The sequence below is a fragment of the Primulina tabacum genome, chromosome 12, assembly GCF_025594145.1.
Source record: "Primulina tabacum isolate GXHZ01 chromosome 12, ASM2559414v2, whole genome shotgun sequence".
In the NCBI taxonomy this organism is placed as follows: domain Eukaryota; kingdom Viridiplantae; phylum Streptophyta; class Magnoliopsida; order Lamiales; family Gesneriaceae; genus Primulina; species Primulina tabacum.
In genome coordinates this window covers 38,915,361-38,935,711 of record NC_134561.1, presented here as the reverse complement: position 1 = coordinate 38,935,711, position 20,351 = coordinate 38,915,361, and the positions used below count along the sequence as shown (strand labels likewise).

At 35.7% G+C, this 20,351-nt stretch overlaps 3 protein-coding genes and 1 pseudogene across 4 annotated transcripts; 2 read left to right on the top strand and 2 right to left on the bottom strand.

Annotated features, from left to right (window-relative positions):
* Positions 1-609: 609 nt before the first annotated feature.
* On the bottom strand, positions 610-1,372 carry LOC142520980 (inorganic pyrophosphatase 2-like). Its single transcript, XM_075624149.1, has 3 exons — positions 1,124-1,372; positions 861-982; positions 610-746 (listed from the first exon to the last, which is right to left on the bottom strand). The coding sequence occupies exons 1-3, from the start codon at positions 1,259-1,261 to the stop codon at positions 716-718; spliced, it is 291 nt and encodes a 96-aa protein (XP_075480264.1). The 5' UTR covers positions 1,262-1,372; the 3' UTR covers positions 610-715.
* Positions 1,373-2,238: 866 nt separating this feature from the next.
* LOC142521407 (serine/threonine protein phosphatase 2A 55 kDa regulatory subunit B beta isoform-like) lies at positions 2,239-9,855 on the bottom strand. Its single transcript, XM_075624611.1, has 14 exons — positions 9,407-9,855; positions 7,585-7,688; positions 7,402-7,497; positions 7,047-7,166; positions 6,161-6,367; positions 5,664-5,755; positions 5,109-5,227; positions 4,365-4,488; positions 4,043-4,166; positions 3,456-3,524; positions 3,276-3,367; positions 3,106-3,183; positions 2,947-3,017; positions 2,239-2,853 (listed from the first exon to the last, which is right to left on the bottom strand). The coding sequence occupies exons 1-14, from the start codon at positions 9,522-9,524 to the stop codon at positions 2,717-2,719; spliced, it is 1,551 nt and encodes a 516-aa protein (XP_075480726.1). The 5' UTR covers positions 9,525-9,855; the 3' UTR covers positions 2,239-2,716.
* A 475-nt stretch (positions 9,856-10,330) lies between these two features.
* Positions 10,331-12,526, top strand: LOC142521408 (small ribosomal subunit protein uS8my-like; annotated as a pseudogene).
* Positions 12,527-13,012: 486 nt separating this feature from the next.
* On the top strand, positions 13,013-20,200 carry LOC142520501 (uncharacterized). Of its 2 annotated transcripts, none has more exons than XM_075623495.1 (16): positions 13,013-13,391; positions 14,155-14,755; positions 15,014-15,143; positions 15,257-15,458; positions 16,394-16,480; positions 16,576-16,635; positions 16,719-16,805; positions 17,162-17,233; positions 17,307-17,362; positions 17,789-17,874; positions 18,839-18,929; positions 19,004-19,161; positions 19,293-19,384; positions 19,464-19,542; positions 19,690-19,759; positions 19,873-20,200. In XM_075623495.1, the coding sequence occupies exons 2-16, from the start codon at positions 14,197-14,199 to the stop codon at positions 19,946-19,948; spliced, it is 1,905 nt and encodes a 634-aa protein (XP_075479610.1). In that variant the 5' UTR covers positions 13,013-13,391; positions 14,155-14,196; the 3' UTR covers positions 19,949-20,200. The 2 variants fall into 2 exon arrangements, with proteins under 2 accessions (XP_075479610.1, XP_075479609.1); XM_075623494.1 differs by having other exon boundaries at positions 13,014-13,391; positions 19,464-19,538; positions 19,686-19,759.
* The last annotated feature ends 151 nt before the right edge of the window (positions 20,201-20,351 follow it).

Genomic DNA, 20,351 nt, shown 5'->3' with positions numbered 1-20,351 from the left:
TTTCTTGCCCCACACAGATACACAAACAAGGAAAAGGGGAAAAAAAGGTGAAACCAGTTTAATCAGTAACCAAATTATTGAACCATATCTATTGATGAACTCAAAGAACATGGGGGCTGCTCTCATGTGCTGCCATTGGAATTCTGCCGAACTTACTGCCCACCATCAAAGATTCTTGAATCCTGATTTTTGCTATAAGTTTTAATAGAATACTTTTTAGCTCTCCTCCATCCACCCATTCATGGATTTCTGCTTTGACGCGTCCCTGATTTTCGCGTATCAAATCCCACGCCGGGAAATTCTTTCTTGGCATCATAAAGACCCCTTCCTCCAGCTTCAAACTCGGGCAGAAATCGCCGATCCCGTCACCAAGATATATCATCCTTTTCTTCCCTTCTTTGGCTACAGAGCATTTGATCGTTTCGATAATCATACCCTTTCGTTATTAAACAAACGCAAGATCAGATTCAGTACAGGTTCAAATAATAAATATACTCAAAGAGGCGTGCATAGATATACCATATATATATATACCTTGCACATGTTTGGAGGGCAAGGATAATTGCAACCATGGAGAGACGACTTGAAATCAACGTACGGAGAAATCCTCAACCTCCCTTCATTGTCCCGGTGGCTCGGGTTCGTGTTGATCTCAGAGAAGCAATCCTTTATTCCGAGGTGATCAAGAATCGTCTCGACGAAAAAGTTGTTCGCATCACTCACTATCCTCAGAAGTCAGATCACACCTAATAATTTACCAAAACATAAATCAGAACTCGGAAACTTTTGATGACTGTATTTAATATATATATAGATCAGTATGCATGTATCATAAGAATCATATTATCATAAATACATACCCTAAAGCATGAGCAGTTTTGATTGCAGGGACGATCCTAGGATGTATTGGAACCGTCCTCAGCACTTGTTTGATATCTTCAATGGTTTTTCCTCGTGCGTTAAGTTCTATCATCATCCAATCCTGTATTTTGTAAAATAAAAAAAGAGAGATATAAGAATATATGCATCCAGCCTCTCCATGATTAATTAATATATATATATATATATACCCAGTAAAAAAAGTTGAAACCTAACACATACGTACGTATGTATACATACGTACCATGAGTGAATTCCAAGGCATGGTGGGTAGAAGCTGATCGAACAAATCGGTGGCGCCAAGTTCGTCCACCACCCAATTATCGCTGTCGGTCTCGATGATCGTCTTGTCGAAGTCGAAAACCACCACGATTCCGGCCATCGTTCGACAGAGAAAAGATTTTCCTTTTCTATGTAAATACGTAGGATTTGATACGCATGGAGATTCATAGCGTAGCGGGTAGGGGTATTTATAGGGTTGGAAGGGAATCCAGGTGGGCTGCGTCATGTAACAATCAGATTCCAGTGGAATATTACTTCGTTCAAAATTGTTGTATAATTTTTAAATTATTGTTCAAATCAGCCGCTGGATTAGCTTCATCCAACGGTCAGGTGTAATGTAAGGTGGTTTTTTTTTTTTTCTTTTTTAAAAAAATCTGATAAGGAATATTACATGAGTTCTTGTATATATCTTGTCCGATCATATCCATAAAAAAATATTATCTTATCGTGTAAAATATAAATGTACAAAAGACTTACTCATATTTAATAAAAAATAGTTACTAAAATAAATAAATATTCAGTGTTTAATAATAATTGTTGCCTTTAAGGTTAATCATATAGCAAAGACATAAAATAATTTAGATTTTGAGGAGCCCAGTATAAAGCATAGTGTATAATATAATATGTAAAAGCTTGTATGAGACGGTTTCACGGGTCGTATTTTGTGAGACAGATCTCTTATTTGGGTCATCCAAGAAAAAATATTACTTTTTATGCTAAGAGTATTACTTTTTATTGTGAATATCGGTAGGATTGACCCATCTCACAGATAAAAATTCGTGAGACCGTATCACAAAAAACCTACTCATAATATAATATTGATGCTCCCTCTCTGAATTATTGGAATAAAGTTAAATGTATGCGTCGTCTATTTAATATAGTAGAAGCAACATTTGTCTCTACCATTTTTTATTTCAAAAACTCCTCTTTCCACATTTTATTAATAAAAAATTGTAGAATACGGCTTTCTCGGATTCGAAACCAAAATTTGTCCTTAAAAAAATCACCTTTAAGAAAAATTAAATAAAGACAAAAGTTTAATACTTTTACAAAAGAAAGAAATATCGAACGAGAAACTTTAGGTGAACAAAGACCATCCTACAGAAGGAACAAGTACAAGCGTTATGCTACAATTAAATTTAATGAATTTCCAGAAGTATTGCAACTAAAACTAACATTTACTAGGGGAGCAAATTATAAGACCAACTTAGATTCCAGAATTCTACAAGATACGAACAGACCCGACTCGACCCGACCAAACGCGACACTTTGATGAGAGGTGAAGAAAAAATAAATAGAAGAAATGTTGAGGGTAAAACAACGGAAGGTGAAGGGAATACAGTTGTCTTGCTCAGGTAACAACACAGACATGCAGATCTGTTTTGAAATTTGTCATGGTAGCTTATGAAACACAGCATTCCAAGCACGGATTACAGAGGCTTGAGAAAGTGATCGACCTTCTCTTCTATTTGATGAAAGAGGCATCTTCAGATGAGTTAGCCTAAAATTGTTAACCGGTGTTCAGGAATCGAGTTTTCTTTTTCTTTTTTTTTTTTTATGCATAATACATGTACAAGCTATTTGCAGCAGCACAAGCGATTGAGTTTTCAGATGGGTGCCACGCAAGGTGGAGTAGTTTTGTAGTGGAGTCAAATGAATTCCCATTTGTATCAACTCCCGAACTTTCTGCACCTGCAACATAGAGCACAACATTATTGTCAGTTGAGATTATGTTGCATGGACACGAAAACCAAGTAGATGAGGAGATGGGAATGGGAATTATACCTCTTCTGACGACACGAGTGATGCTACTGCTCAAGGATCTGGCAGGCCTTGAAGGGTTCTGCACCTGCCTTCTGAAAGAGAGTCGTCCGTAACAAGTAAAAATGAGAACTGAGACTAGAGTTGGCCCGACAAATCAAAACTTAAAACTGGTAGTAGTACCTCATTGGGTTTTTGCTTGCTTCTAGGGAAGTGGCTTCAGTACTGCCCGAAGCACAGCCAAACACGCGGAACAGATTGCTGAATCATACCAAGTATTTTGTCACATTTTGATAGAGAGACATACATGCAAATGACAGTATGATAAAATGGAGCACAAACTTGGAACCTACTTGTAAGAACCAGTAGCCACTCGGCGACCATCACCACTCAGGCAGCATTCAAATTTATCAAAAATGGAGTCATTTTCATACAAGTCACAGAGCTGGACATTATTAAAATAGCAACATTTTATCAGCTCAAAGGTCACAAAAACGCTTCGGGCAAAATGGTCCAGGAGCAAGGCAACTCACCTTTGGTCTTAAATGCTCATGAACCTGGAAAGTTGTAATTGGGCCAGAATCCATGTTAATATCCCACAACTGAAACCAATTTATATTCAATCAGTGAAAAACAAAACTGAGACCACGATAAATATTGAAAATAGAAATGTGATATCCACGGAAACTCAAAAAAATATAGAAACAAGTTAGCTTACGAGCAATGCATTTAAGTGGTTTCTACAGCCAGTCAATGAAGAGCATAATTGAATTACAATATCATATCCAATTTCCAGTGCCAAACTTGAGCTCTGAGTTTTCAATTTTCAGATAAAATATGGACACGTTAATCTGAGATCAATAGTTTTTGTTAAATATTTATTTCAAACCACTTATTCATGATAACAAATAAATTTTTCTAACATTAAGATAGTCATAGAAACTAAATTTTATCCAGCCTGCATTCTTTACTGAGCAAACTGCGCCTAAAGGCAATCACTGACATCAGCTAAATTAGCTGTAAGTAACAAAAAAGTTAATAAACAGCGAACATGTTGGTCAATTAGAATATTAACAACCAATAATGATAGAAGTGCAAAAATAACTACAGAAAACAAAACCTTAAGGGTCATGTAATCGCGACTAAGAATATATCTTCCATCATTCGCGAACTTAATATCTGAAATCGAAGCAATTATCTCAGTGAAAAATGATCTTGAACCAGGTGCTTCCTGTTCCTCGAATCTGTTTATGAATGAACATTAATATCTCACCAAAGAAAGCGCAAGAAATCAGAGCACAAAAACACTGTCCTTGCAAAGTACTTAGAATTTCCCACAATTAGCATTCAACTTCTTAGGAAAAGTTATCGAGTTTTTATTAAAAAGCAGATAAGGTCCAAAATCATTTATCAGAAGACTTAAAATGCAACCCATCACTTACATTTTAGAATGTGAATCGCACAGGGCAGATTGCCGCAGATCAACGAGACGAATTGATCCCTTAGAACTACTATACGCTAACATGTTGCAGTGAGAAGGATGAAATTCAGCTGAAGTTATCACCTCTGCAAAAGAAACAAAAATAAGTGAATAGAAGATTACCCCATTACTTGTTCTTTCAACCTTTTTCCCAAAAAGGAAGCTCCCAGACGTTAAGTTAAATTGTAAGAGAGGCATATCACATATTATAGTGCAAGAATTATAATAGCTTTAAGCCTCTTGATATGACCTCTTTTCGAGTCTGTATGTCACTTAACATTTATCACGACAGTCATCAAGAACTTAGAGGAAATGTCACAAAATCTTATGCAATAAGTCATTATTTAAAATGTGGAAAAAGATACATGAAGAAAGATGTTACGGAAATGAATATTATTATGGATTTTACTATGGTGGGCCCAGGGCCCTAAAACAATGCAGTTCAAGTGATGCAAACCCAAGCCCAAGCCCAAGCCCTTTGAAGAATTTAGATATGGAGAAAGGGAATACAACATGAGGGGAGGTAAATTAGGGATCATTATGTTATTTTGTTGTTCGAGAAAATACTAGCCTAGGCTAGGGAAGAGGAGTCTTCCTCTTTTACAGAGTTTATCTCTGGGTCTATTTCAGCTTTATATTAGTTTTGTTCATCAATTATTACATATAAATTGTGGTTGCAACAAAAGAAGATAGCACAAAGACACACCAGTCAGATCCTCCATATTTGTGGGCTTCACATCAACAATGTTGAAACTTTGATTACTTATTTCCAGGTTCCAAAGATTTATTCTTAGATCATCAGCTGATATAAATGTTTCACCATCGCTGCAAAGCATTTCAAATATGAATTAATCATGAAATCAGACAAACGAAAATCAACAATATGTCATCGTGCCAAAACCTAGTGAATATTTTTCGTTGCTAACATGTCAACAGCAATCAGCCTTTCATGAAGTCACAACAGTAGAAGTGCCCCAGTAAGGAAAGGTGCATGGGCATTGAATGACCACAAAACAATGACATCCACACAGTTCTATTTTCTATTTTCGTAATTCGAGGCAAATACTTGGGAACACAATTTCTACAATATTCCTTGCCCTCTGGATAAACTGTCATCATCCCCAAGTCTTATTACCATAATTAAAGTTCTCACCAAAGATGAGAACCTAACTATGCCATCTTTTTGTTTTTTTAATTCTAGCTGTCCCACATATATGCAGGCATAGTAAGAACTAAGATGAGACAAATTTTGGATCTTTACCTGTTATTTGATATAGAATTGATATGGTAATCATGGGCATGGGCATATACTCTCCTACATCTCGCAACAAGACCTGTCTCACTGCATGTGACCTATAGATTGTACAATCAAGTGTCACAAGAAACAAAGTGAGCGAGAAAATAGCGAATTGTGTGATGCACATAAATTATTTTTGAGGGAATGCCTACGATAATTTTAAGATTGAGAGTTGAGCAATTAATCCTAATGATGTCATCATTAGGCACCACAGCTTAGAATTCAACAGTTATGAGGAAGCCATAAATGTTATGAGACATATACCCAGGCAAGTTAAATCATTCAGTGGACAAAATGGATTTTATACGTTCGAAATGGACTAGAACGGACAACAAATCAAAATAGCTTTCATTTATTAAAACCTAACAACCAATTTTCGACCAAACACATAAAAAAGATAGCACATCGCACAGAATTATTTATACCACAAATAGTAGTGTAGCTAAGTTAAGTGTGTGTACCACTGGTAATCGAAGTGAGGGGATACCCCCAGGTGGAAAGGACAAGTCATTGCTCAAGTAGTTATAAAATTGATCTGGACTGCCACCATTTGCCAGATGCAATTTAGAATTCCAAGAAACACTGGAGCTTGCAACAGTACTATTTCCAGCTGGTTTAGATGGGTGAACATTCATATCAGATATTTTCTTGATCTTCTTTTCTTGAACCTGTTTCAAACAACCACTAGGCAATTTTTCAAATTGAAAATTAAAGGCACTTTTTGATAGAACGAATTTCTTTCTTTCTTGTCAAGATATTTCGGGGAATTTGTACCAAAAGTGTGCACAGGAGTGCTCATGTATATTTAGTTTTGTATCCAGGGACATTTTCCGCTTTAAATGTCAAGTCATAGCAGGTTTTGTAGGCTATTTATGTCAAACAAAAAAACTTTGCAGCTTATTTTATTTAGATTGCATGTAAAGTTTGATGAATAATAAATTCTATCTCATATTGGTACACATGTATTAAATAAAATGAACCGCATTTAATGCTGTCTGGTCATAACAAGTCATTCCCGAGAAAAAAAGGAAATGGGAATGGAATCAATCAGTGTATGCAGAGTAAAAAATTCTGGAATGGGCAAAAGTAATTTAGTAATGCGAAAAGGTTGTATTAATCGATGTCTTATCTTATCTTGACTCCTAAAAGTACATTGAAGGAAAATTAAAGACAGCATTCAAAATCAATTACAATATGAGAAAAACAAATCCAGAATGCGAATAAGATGAGCACAAGTATGAATACATAATTACTACAATAAACAACCGCAAATTATTAACTATTCTAACATATTATACCTAAACAAAAAAATAATAATTAACAAAAAGGAAAAATTCTATATCTAACCTTCCAAAACTTAATAGTTTTGTCATTCGTGGAAAGGAGAAAGAGTGCACCATTAGCTGTCTGACACCATTGAATCTTGTTGATTTTCTCCTCAATTTCCAAACTCTTGAGATAATCAAACTGAAGTAAAAAGATTTTCACGCCATGTTATTACAATTCAAACTTTTAACCAATTTTTCCCTCACGGAAAAGGAAGTAAAAACAGTGAAAGCAATAGATGCCTTTAAGCATTTGTCCAATTGAAAACGGAAACCTCTCTGTTAAATCAAGGCCTGTGCATTTGGAAAAATGATTGAATTCGAAGGTAGACCCCAGGTAACAAAAATTTGACACGAGTTGGAATTTTAATAAATACCTCTGGTTCATGGCTCTGAAATTCAGTTTTGTAACGAAACTCCGGATGTCTAGTTGGATAGTCCATCATCTCTAAATCTCTACGATTTTCCCCATGCTGCAATTTAAACTTGTTAATAGAAGATAATTTTTCAAAAGATGAACATGTCCACAATTAAATAAAACCATCAGATGTTGACCTTACCTCTCTCACATCAGTCCTTTCAAATAAGACCACCCTTCCACCGCGGTCACCAGTAGCCAGATGATCACCAGTTTTGTCAAATTCAATTGCGGATATGATGTCAACTGCCATGAAAAGAATTCAAAACAAAACTACAGTTTTGAGTTGCACCCTAAATTTCTTAGTCGGCAGTTCCGATTAACTTATAACACGGACAACCACTAAAACATGATTCAGGAAACATTAAGAAAAAAACATTCATACAAAACCGCTGCTGTCAATCTTCTTATCTACCAAAGAAGAGACACGGAGTCTTAAAATAAGGGCAACGTAACCATAAACCTTTTACTAAATGGGGAATTGTAAGGTACATAAAATAACAAAATCTATGAATAAGTAAATAATTAGAAAAATATTTTGCGTATTGAGGGTAAAAATTTGGCCCAGAAGCTTATTGCAATTGAACTTCTTGAATTTGCAGAATACTTGGTCCTTACCATGTCTCTAATAAATAGCATTTCAAGTAATTTCAGGTTAAAAAAGCACACAATAGAAGCATCCACTCAAGAAGTAAATTTCAAACTTCAGCCTTTCTAACAGTTGAAGTCCAATTACCTACAAAGCATAAAAATTTACGACAAGACCGTCACCTGCTTCAGCATGCACATGTCACAATCTGAATGTTTTGCAAAAGACAACAGAGTCCAATTCTTACCATGTGCAGATTGCGAGATTTTTTTTCCTTTTTATTTTTTTGCAAGAGACAGATAATGAAAAACCAAACATGGTGATCTCGGTCCATTTTAGAATGACCCTACAACATAACAGATCACAAGTTTTCTTGCCCTTCTCCTAGCCAACACCCCCTCTACATGAACCAGTTTGCTAATTTGAACCGACACAAGGTGTACAGTGAACAGCATATAATGTGATAGCAAATTAAATCACATGCCAATTAACTTAAGCGACGAAAGTCGACAAATGAACAAACGAGAAAAAATGGAAACAAAATTATAACAGACATCATTTTTGTTTCATTTTAAATGACACCATACAAGCATGTTTTGAATGGCCCTGTTAAGGCATAACAAAATAACAGCATAATTTTAAATCTCAAAATAGGTCAGATCAGTGCGTTTGGGCATCATGAAGTCCTGAACCCTTTCAACCCAAAGAAGAATTTGGAAGCAATAGAACACATTGTGACAGGTTATTCATACCAGGGCCAAAAACAACAAAAAGTATAAGCTGGAAGCTCCAGTCCAAGCAACAGACACAGCCAAAAGTTGGCCAAAAACATTACACCCAGCACCACGTCATAAATCAGTAGACCTACAAACAACAGCAGCAAAGTCTTGGAATGACCTCCAACTTTGGTTCGGTCACTGCATGGAGTGCGCAAAGAGACCAGCTCTCACTTCCCCAACAACGTAAAAAGAGCTTGGAGTTCAAGCTATAAAAGTTGCATCGTTTTCAAAATAACCATGCACAAAACAAGTTCAAAGACATAGCAAAGACTATTTGAAGTAATCAAAACCCACAGTAAAAACACATTCTTTAGGCCAGAAACCAGGTTCATTCCGCGTGAAAACCCACAATCAGACTAACGTTGAACTCTATTCACTTCACACCCACACCATTAACCTTTGGTATCATTGATCAAAACAATGGCAAGCAGATCACTCACGTTAATCCCCAATCAATCACACTGAAATTCTACAAAATCAAGCAGTTAACAAACCCAAAAAGGATCAAATTACAGAAATCTTTACCCTAACGAGAAGATCCAAACCCAAAGCAAACATCTTTTCCTCACTAATAGAATCAACAATAAAAAATCTACCTTCCTGTACTTCTTCTCCGGCTGTCCGCTCGCCAAATACCTGAGAAAATTTCCACTCGAGCGGCGCTGGCGGACCCAACGCAGCTGAATCCCCCTCTTCACCATCACCACCGTTCATTCTCCTCGATAAACGAAAATAAGAATCAAAAGCAACAGCAAAACAATATCAAAAAGGCAACATCTAATCTCACTTCCTCCCTATCTCCAGTTCATCAAAAAGAGCAATTGAGGTTTCAGGAATTGAGAAAGATCAGAGCTAACAGAGGGGATTCGGATTCAGATTCAACCATTTCTCAGTGCGTTCATAGAAAAACGGCAAACGCCGATTGTTATCACAAAGGAAGATGATTCAGATTTTCTCCCTCAATGCGTCGATATACTGATTGTGCAACAGTGTGTAAATGTTTTTGGAGACAAATCCTTCTTTCTATTTCTTTTTCCTTTTTTTTGTCCCCTTTTCACTCTCAAAACAAAATAAACAATATGCAGACAATCATATGTTATAAACTTGAATCACAAAAATTACTGTCAAATCGTCTTGCGGATAAATTTTATGGATAATTTTTCTCAACTTGAACTACGAAAAAATATTATTTTCATACAAAAAAAAGATATAAGATCAAAGAAAATTACTCAGTTGTATTAATGAATGCATTACACATTAAGTTAATATTACTAATTACTATACGATGAAAACAGACCCGATAGTCAAAAAAAATTTCAGGAAAAAAAAAAACAAATATATTTTTTCAAAAGATTAATATAAAAATTGAATTAATAAATTAAATTTTTCGAAAAAATATGTCAAAACAAGTATCCATGAAACAGAAATGAGGCTGTATCGGCCCAACACTGTGGGGGCAAAACAACAGGGCCCAAAGAGTGACTAAAGCCCAAACTTTTTGTCTACCAAAGGTATCGGATTCAGGTACTATTCTATGCCTTCATTCTCGTCTCCATTTATTCTACGGTACCCATACCAGAACCGGTATTCGACTTTCATCCACAGCATCTTCATCTTCGTACCGTATCCAAATATCCTATTATCATTTACAATTGCATTTTTATCAAATTTGAATTTTTTGATAAAATGTTCCGTACCCAAGAATCCCATATCCATGACCGATCACTCATTTATTTATTAATTAATAATAAAAAATGGGAAGAAGAATACTGAACGACGCCTTGAGAACAATCGTCAATGCCCGATAAGAGAGGTTTCGCTTCTGCTGAGCTCAACCCCATCTCTGATGTCATGGCATCTTTTCTTCAAATCATGAAATAAAGAGGTATACCTGTATCTATTCTTGTGTGCTGTTGTAATTGAGTAGCGACTCTATATGTATTCTTTTTTTATTTTGATTGGTGCCGTTTACTTGGAAAATAAGATGAGAAAATGGGTTGGATTTGTTGTTTGTACTGTTTCTAAAAGTCCGTGCTTTTCCAGATTTTTTGTGAGGCTGTGTTTGAGATTGGATTTTAGTGAAAATAAGAGTTTTAAAGAAGCCAGACCAACCGAATTTGATTTTGAGAAACGATTAACTATTCGTATTTGCTCCTCGAATCTTTTTAATTGTGTACGTTTTAAAGTAGCCCTTGAAATCTTTTTTTTTTCTTTTTTTTTTTTATATATTTCCAACTGGCAAATGAAATGATGAAGTGTTTATTGATTCTGCTTTTCTTTTTCACTTTCCCATCACTGAGTTCTTAATCCAAATGAAGCTTTGAGAAATATAGTGGGACAAAAGAGTGTGATGATTTTGAAATCACAGGGTACATTAAAGATTTTCAAGTGCATGATCCACAAAGGGTGGGGAGGATAACTGTTGAACTTTTAGGGAGGGTTAAAGATTGTCGGGCTCTCACGTATAGACAAGACATTAAGTTTCAGGACATCGAGAAACACAAAACCCGTGCTCTTCCAACACACCAGGTTTGTGTATTTCCTTCACATTTTAAGTCTGTGATTGTGATTAATGAGATTTTGTCATGCCCTAGCATCATGGAAGAACGATGAAATAGTGGATTTTTGCTGGAGAGTTCGAGATTGATTGTGTCTGGTTTCGATATTTGGTAGAATCATTTATGATGAGCAATTAAATGAAGTAATGACTGTTGGGAAGTACATTTTTTGTTTTCTTTTGGATTACTAATTGCATTCCTTTGTGATAGTTTCTAACATTGGAATTGGAAGGTTGTCTACTTGAGCACCTTTGTTGTAGAAAAGACGATAATGTTTTTCCCAGTTTGTCATTTGTTTGGTCTAAATACGATGTATGATGGGTTATGGATCTCACATTAAAAACAAAAGGCTCAACTTTTTTCTGTATGGCTCTCAATCATATACCAGTGAATCCATTTGTTTTGCCCTGGTCTAGGTCGCTGTGCAGAGTTTAGCGATTCTTATTGGTTGCTCTTGAGTAAAACATGACTCTTGTTGTGAATTTATCATGTATAATTTTCATATGTAAGCTATCAACCGCAAAATTATAGTTTAGAACCCTTAAAGAATGTCATTCTTGCAAAATTATTAAACTTTAGTTCCCTGGTTGTATCTATTCACTTCTGATCTTTTATAAAAGTCATTCTCTTGTGATTCTCGTATTAGGTATGTCTGCATCATGATCCTCGAGTTTTAAGGAAATATGTTGACCATCCGGAAATCTTTTTCTCCACATGCAGTGGGGCTATATCATAATCACAACTCCGAATGGAGTCTTGGATCATCAGGAAGCAAGTCGACAAAATGTTAGCGGCCAAGTGCTGGGATATTTTTACCAGAGATCTGATGGTTCTTGGGAGACGTCGAAGTAGAAACGGCAACCCCTGCTTTCTTGACACGTTTTGTTCATTTTTGGTCTCCCGGAAACAGTTTTTGAAGAACATTGAATCACGTGGGAGCTTCCATGCACTAGCTTGCTATTTTCTGGATTCTGTATTTCTGTTTCCAAATGTAGTCGAAAATAATACAGCTCTTTGTTTGTTGCTACACAGCGTCAGATACAGCCAATACTTCTGTAAAAAGTGATGCATTGTGCTTGTGTTAAGAGTTTAGTGCATGGTTACTGTTGGGCATTGTTTGGTGCAATGGATGCAATTTCGATTCCAAATGCTGTCATGGCCTATTTTCAAGTCTATAAGCATATACTTTTTCGTGTCATATCAAAGGTTAAAATGTAAAACATTGTCTTGTAGCAACTTGACCCGTTTTTACCAACAACTTGAGCCGTTTTTTCCAACTTCTTGAGCAGGGAAAAAGAAAAAAAAACGAGGCGATGGAGATTCATTGGATCTACGAATTTATCTTTGTCCATAAATAATATAATGGTTAACCGGTAAATGCTTGTAAATTCGCGTGATTTGTGTAAAGGATGATTTTGTGATAATTTTATGGCATTTTTTTTTTTTTGTGAACTTGATTTTGAGTCCCATCATTTTTAAATAAAAATTTATATTTGTTGTGACTTTCATCAGTTGCTTTCTTCTCCAACCTTTTCTTCGAATTTCAGGATAATTAATAACTAATATTAGGAAATTACGACAGTATTATTTTGCGGTAATATATGATAAACATTATAATTAATAAAGATTTGCAATAAAATAAATTTCATACACCGAGTTGGGATTTTCATCGGTTGCTTTCTTCCTAAAAATGTGCCATTTTCTTACCAGCTCAGTATACTGTATACTATCTTGTTCGCTCAATCTTTAGGGTCACTTGCGCCTAATTGTTTCGCAAATTCACACACTTATCCCCTTTTTTCCTTTCTTCAAATCGAATTCGCATATTTGTTTTTCGGATGCAGACCCCTTCTTGTTATTGGGATTACTACTGCGGAATCATTTTCCTCTGAAAATAATCCGATCCCGGTTGAATTTGGTTTCACCTTGTATAGACGGGATCCTTTTCTTGAACTTTTTTGTATCATTTGAAAGATTTTAAGCCCAGTTTCGTCACTGGACTTCTTCAAGACTTTAATTTCAGGTACAATCTGTGTTTTTTTTTCAACTATTTGATTTTGTGTTAGGAATTTGGAGGTGTGTCATTTTTTTAAATATATATTTTATTATTGGGATGGTTCGAAGATGTGAGTCGCCACTCTTCGTTTAATTTAATGTAAAGTTACTTTCGTTAATCGAGTAATTCAATTGGAAAAACTTCGTTTTTTGTTTTATGATTAACCATGGAATTATAGAATATTTTAAGGATTTCTCTCCTTTTTTATTGATGTTGATCGTGAATCGTGATGCGATATTGCAAAATCTGGGTACGGAAAATTAAAAGTTATTTCGCATGTATGGTGCACGATTACACGGTACACTAGAAAGCTTCGACGAAGCCATGCATCATTTTTAAGGAAGGTTGCTGTGTATGCCATTAAAGTAATTATGGTGCAAATTCATTAGTGTGCATGATAAGCAAAATTTTAGTACAGACGTGGGATTGACATGATAAATGGCATGGCCAGTGCATAGCACACAAATTTCAGCAACAAAATTGTAGTGTTTTAGGCTCTGGACCCCAGAGAAATGCTTTTCTTGGTCAAGGATGATTAACTCAAGATTGTTCAAGTAGGCTTTTTTCTATTGCATGAGAAGAGGATTTCATCTTCGCACTGGATTGAAGTAGGTTATGTGTGAAACATACTCATCCTCAATTAAAGAGCAAAGCCATGATTTATTATGGCAGGGAAGTTTCAGTCGGTGCTGATTGATCCCTTAAAGATTTGAGTTACTTGTTTTTGCAGAAAGTAAAACACCGTAGCCCAACAGTCAAATTGTGATGCTGAATGTTGCCTCCAGCTGGTGGGGTTGGGATGACATCTGCAATGGATGATATAAACTTGATCCAGCAGTCTCAGAGGCATCATCTTGTTGTCAGGGAACTTGGTGAAGAAATCGATTTGGAAATTGGCGCTGGAGACGATGACCCAACTTTTCACCAGAACTCTCTTCTTGGTGTTCAGCCAAATGAATCCTCTGCCAAAGAGCACACTGAAAACAAGCATTTAATGGGTTCTCAACTTCCCAGTGAGGATCAAGATTTATCGAAGGCACAGACAGGAAAGAGGAAAAAGAAGGTAGTGAAAAGATGGAGAGAGGAGTGGGCTGATACATATAAATGGGCATATGTTGATGTAAAGGAAGGGACAGCAAGGATATTCTGTTCTATATGTCGAGAATATGGAAGGAAGCACAGGCGGAACCCATATGGAAATGAAGGCAGTAGGAACATGCAGATGAGTGCGCTGGAGGAGCACAATAACAGCTTGCTTCACAAAGAGGCTCTCCGTCTGCAGCAAGCATCTGTAGAAAAAATAATAGTTGATAAGCCTATCTATGTGAAAAGTAAGTTTTTTTCCTTATTTGCTGATAAAAGTTCTTTTTTTTTGTTCAATTATTTTGTTCTTTAATTAATTGGGGATACGGCTTCAGCATTTTTCCTCTAAATGCAGGAAAAATCATATTCTTTAGTTTTTCTGCACTAAAATCCACATTATAACTTATAAGTGAATAGGTGATTTAATTTCTAATCACATTTCTGTGATGTTTGAAGTGATCTCGGTAATTTTCTTGGCTCTCACACAATGGTTGAACTCATTGCAGCTATTATGTCTAAAACAGCTGGATCAATTGTTGAAGCTGCATTGAGAAGAGACCCTCATGAAGCTGAGTTCATACAGTCTCTTCAAGAAGTGATCCATGCTTTGGAAAGAGTAATTTCAAAAAATGCCAAGTAAGTTGGCTTATATATATATTTTTTGAAGCCAGCTTTAAGTATTTTAGATGCTCATGGTCTGCAAGATGACTATAATAATGGTTGTAACAAAAAGGCTAACCATGTCGCAGCTATGTGAATACCATGGAGAGATTATTAGAACCTGAGCGCATAATTATCTTTCGGGTTCCATGGCTTGATGATAGAGGTGAAACACATGTTAACCGCGGTTATCGGGTTCACTTCAACCAGACACTTGGTCCATGCAGGGGTGGTCTGCGTTTTCATCCATCAATGAACTTGAGCGTTGCCAAGTTTCTTAGTTTTGAACAGGTGTTTGTCATTCTGTTATGCACTCATTCTGCAGAGGTCGATTTTATGTATAAATGCTTGGGCCCTGCTTAGTAAAATGATGCAGAATTCGATCCATATCTTAGCTCAGATTGCCCGTGTAACGCTCACACTTTTTGGTAAAGTTTGGAAGTGTTTTTTAATGTTTTAGAAAAATAAGGAGAATATGTCAGTGGCTTTAGTTTTTTTTCTGCAAGACATTTTCTATGGTAAAGTTTGGAAGTGTTTTTTAATTGTTTTAGGAAAATCTGGAGAATATGTCAGTGGTTTTGGTTTTATTTTTGCAAGACATTTTCTACGGTAGATGCCATATCATGCAATCATCTGTTGGATGACGTATTATATAATTTTGTTATTTGAATAATCTTTAGGTATTTTAAAATATAATACATATAAATGGAGTTTTTTTCAAAAATAAAGAAAATTGAATTAAAAGTAATGGTTGTATTGGGAGATCCAAAACTGAAAGAAGATAGAATTTGATAGATGGTGCTAGATTATGTTATATGTTGGGTTTTAATTTAGGAGAATGAAAACATTACTAAAAACATGGTTCCAAACATTGGCTTTTGTTCTATGTTGGGCTCTTACAGTGATGTCTGTCTTGGTTGAACATTCTGCCACTTGTGTGGTTTGCACAAAACGTCAAACTTGATAGAATTTTTAGTCAGAGATTGGAGCTATGTATGTTTTTGATAAGTTTAGGGCTTTGTTTTCCCATTTTCTCCGTTGCGGATTTTTTTTGCCTTTTGTAATTTAATAGCTTTTGATCAATTAATATAATAATGTTTCCTATAATGCTATCTAAAAAAATACTTCGAACTTGATATGTAATGTTGAGCGATGGTCGAAATTTGATGAAATATATGATTTAAGCAATTCAGTATTTAGGACTTAATGCTCAATTTTGCATGCAGACGCTAAAAAATGCGTTATCTCCGTATAGACTTGGAGGCTCTTCTGGTGGAAGTGATTTTGATCCAAAAGGCAAAAGCGATAGTGAGGTGATATTTTTGTAATTTTGCGGCAATTAGTTACCAAAGGTGTATCTTTGAAGTATTGACCTTTTTCTAATGTGGTTCCTAAACAACACTTGTAGATCATGAAGTTTTGCCAGAGCTTCATGAGTGAGTTGTATCGCTATTTGGGGCCTGACAAGGTTTGCAAGATGGCTTCTTGTCAAAATTTTGAGGCCTGTTTCTGAGATATCTGTGATTTGCTAACCTTTTTCTTGTAACCTAGGATCTTCCTTCAGAGGATATGGGTGTTGGCACCCGTGAAATGGGTTATCTATATGGACAATACAGGCGCCTGGTTGGTCACTCTCAGGTTAAAGCTGTGTACTTTGTAGAGATCGGTCGCTTTCATTACTTATTTTGACGCTGCTATTGTCATGGCCTGATCAAGTGTATTTTATTGCTTGAAATAATCGAAAATTATTGTTTCATGTAAAATTTGATTTAGCTTTTTGTACTTTCAGTTAAATCACTAGTACTTCGATGAAGACAGTACTATCAGCATCTTGTGGTCTTCCATGTTGGCTTAGATATGTTAAATTAAGAACAAGTAGAAACTTGTTCAAGTGATTTTTTATCCATGTACTTGGTCATGCTTTTAGTTTTTATTCTTCACCAATCTTCCAACAAAAGATTTTTATGCGTGATGCATCTGCTTTAACCATGCAGGGAAGTTTTACTGGCCCAAGAATAAACTGGTCTGGCTCTAGTCTTCGAACTGAAGCTACTGGCTATGGATTGGTGACAAACTTTCCGTTGTAATGTCTGTGCTTCCATGCCTGTTTTTATTAATTAATCTTCTTATTTCTTGCAGGTATTTTTTGCCCAACTTATGCTTGCTGACATGAATAAAGAACTGAAAGGGTTAAGGTGCTACATATTTACTGCTTATTCATGGCTTGTATTTGTTTTCTCCAAAGCATTAATTGTATGAATGTCTATAGTGTTGCTTTTGTTTTTCCTTCTCCATCTTAGTCGCTTACCCTGTCTTATCACTGTCTCATCCTTAGACATCTGAAATGATCATCTGCTTTTACTAATTCATGTAAGTTCTATTTATGAGAGACGACTGTATCAATAGGATATAATGAAGGAGAAATCAAGATTAGTCTGGACTCATAAACCTTTTATCAGGTTTTTACCAATAGAAATTAGTATGGCTATTATCTGCATAAGAGTCATTTTGAGGAACAAATTTTAGCGCAGGAAATTAGTTTGTAAAATAAATTAGATAATTTATGCATGAAGTCTCTTGGAATCTGATATTTTACTTTTTTTTAATATCTTCTTCACTAGATGTGTTGTTAGTGGCTCTGGAAAGATATCTATGCATGTCCTGGAGAAACTTATTGCTTACGGTGCTCTTCCTAAAACAGTATCAGGTAAAGCATTGTCTTTTTCCAAATTCATATTTTTCGTTAAATTTGTGATTGTGCAGTTAGATGCTTTGGAATTTCACTTCTTCTGATTAATTATCTTGGTATACCTAATGATCTCACTGTATTAAAGAATTGAAATTGTAAAAGAATAAACTTGCCAGAATGTCAATTATTGCTTCACATTTAGATTGTAGACGCATTGGAGAAGACTCGTGTAATAGTTTCTGTTTTTTAACCTCTCACACACACACACATATATATGATTAATTATATCGCTCTGCAGTACTCTCAATTTTCCTTGTTAAGATAGCATGTCAAATCTTATATTCTCGCATTTAACAGTAGAGTAGGTCTCTTGTGAGACGGTCTCATTAATATTTATTTGTGAGACGGGTCAACCCTACCGATATTCACAATAAAAAGTAATACTTTTAGCATAAAAAGTAATACTTTTTCATGGATGACCCAAATAAGAGATCCGTCTCACAAAATACGACTCGTGAGACCGTCTCACACAAGTTTTTACCTTAATAGTAACATCTCTCAGTGTTGCTCTTCCTGTGCAATAACCTCACACCGCATGGATTGTATTTCTTCTTAGGATAAACCTCTCATTAATATCTTGTCCATATGAATTCAATCATTATCAATGTTGTCCTCACAAATCTGGTTAGTAATTTTCTTTTTCATTTGATTAGTGTGACTTGGACTCAACACCAGCACCTAATCTTTGAGAGTGTGATTTCTACCACTAATTAATTGGTGGTCATCCTTGTACGAGTAAAGCTGGAGGTGAAAACATGTCTGCTTTTCATGTGGATTTCTAACCAGATAATTTGTCTTAGAAATCCTATTCTTGGATTTTATCTTCATTAATGTCTAAATGAATTAAATCACGGAGAAGGAAACTTTTTCTGTTTCTTCTATAAGCATTTCATCCTGTATTCTATGTCTGTTGTAAACACAGATTCAAAAGGTTATTTAGTGGATGAGGATGGATTTGACTTCATGAAAATATCCCTTCTGAGAGATATTAAGGCTCAGAATAGAAGTTTGAGGTTTGTACGCTGCCTGCCCCTCCCCTCGGTTTTAACTTTCCGTTTTCACACCATCTTATTAGTATTGTTTTCAGAGAATATTCAAAAACTTATGCCCGATCAAAGTACTATGATGAAACAAAGCCTTGGAATGAAAGCTGTGATGTTGCATTTCCATGTGCTTATCAAAATGAGATTGATCAATCTGATGCCATGAATTTGGTAAACTCGGGTTGTCGGATACTAGTAGAAGGTTGGTAACTGTCACTGTATTTTGTCGAATTCTATTTGTAGACTTCCTCTTATTTACGGAATCTTCATTTTCGTGGTTTGAATTTGTTATTGTCTTCAGATTGTATCTAACTGCGTTGGTAATATTCTAAGGTTCAAATATGCCATGCACCCCTGAAGCAGTTGATATTATGAGAAAAGCCAATATTCTAGTTGCGCCATCTATGGCTGCTGGTGCAGGAGGGGTACATCTTTTGGTCCTTTAGATACAGTCTGCAACTACTCTCATGCTGTGTAGGTTTATCTATAGGCAATTTTTTGCAGGTTGTTGCAGGGGAACTTGAGCTTAAAGAGTGTAGTTTGAATTGGTCTCCTGAAGATTTTGAATCTAAACTACAGGCGAGTGCTACTCTCATGGGTTGGGAAAGTACTTGGCGTGCAGTTTTCTCAAAATTGTCGTTCTTATGAACTATCCACTCTATTTTTCGTTGAGACTTCAAGTTCTTTCATCCATGTTAACTTCAATTTCATTCTATTTAATGACAGGAAGCAATGAAGCAAACATACCAAAGAACACTTAAAGCAGCGACTGATTTTGGTTACCAGAAAGAGAGTCCCGAGTAAGGCTACTCTTGATTTTGCCTCGAATTGCTTGTGGATCAGATAATTTGAGACCTTATTTGGTCATAAAAATACCTGGTTTATTGAGATATTCATGTTCCTTTTGGTGCAGGGCTTTGGTACATGGAGCGGTCATTTCTGCTTTCTTAACGATAGCAAGCAATATGACCGATCAAGGTTGCGTTTAGACCATCTGCTTTCTTGACAATTGCAAGCAACATGACCCATCAAAGCTTGTGCGTCGAACATCTCGACGATATGTAACAAGAAGCTGCTTAAATAATGTGGTCGAAGATCATTTGTCAATTAATTTACGGATTTCAAAGCTTGTAAATTAAATCCTTCTTGTAGCTTAATTCGACAGCTTAGGTTTGTAAAACTGTTTCACTTGAAAGAAACAATTCGTTATTTCAATAGAATGGTGAATTGATTCGAATGTAGAGTTGGTATTTCTATGTAACATTTCGAACCACTGCTCTTTACCATACCTCTTCGTGCACATGATTCAGCCTCCCGTATCAGTTCTTTTAATCTTGCCATTTTCCCCTGATTAAATTACAACTTCGAATACCTCGTGCAGCATAAAACTTA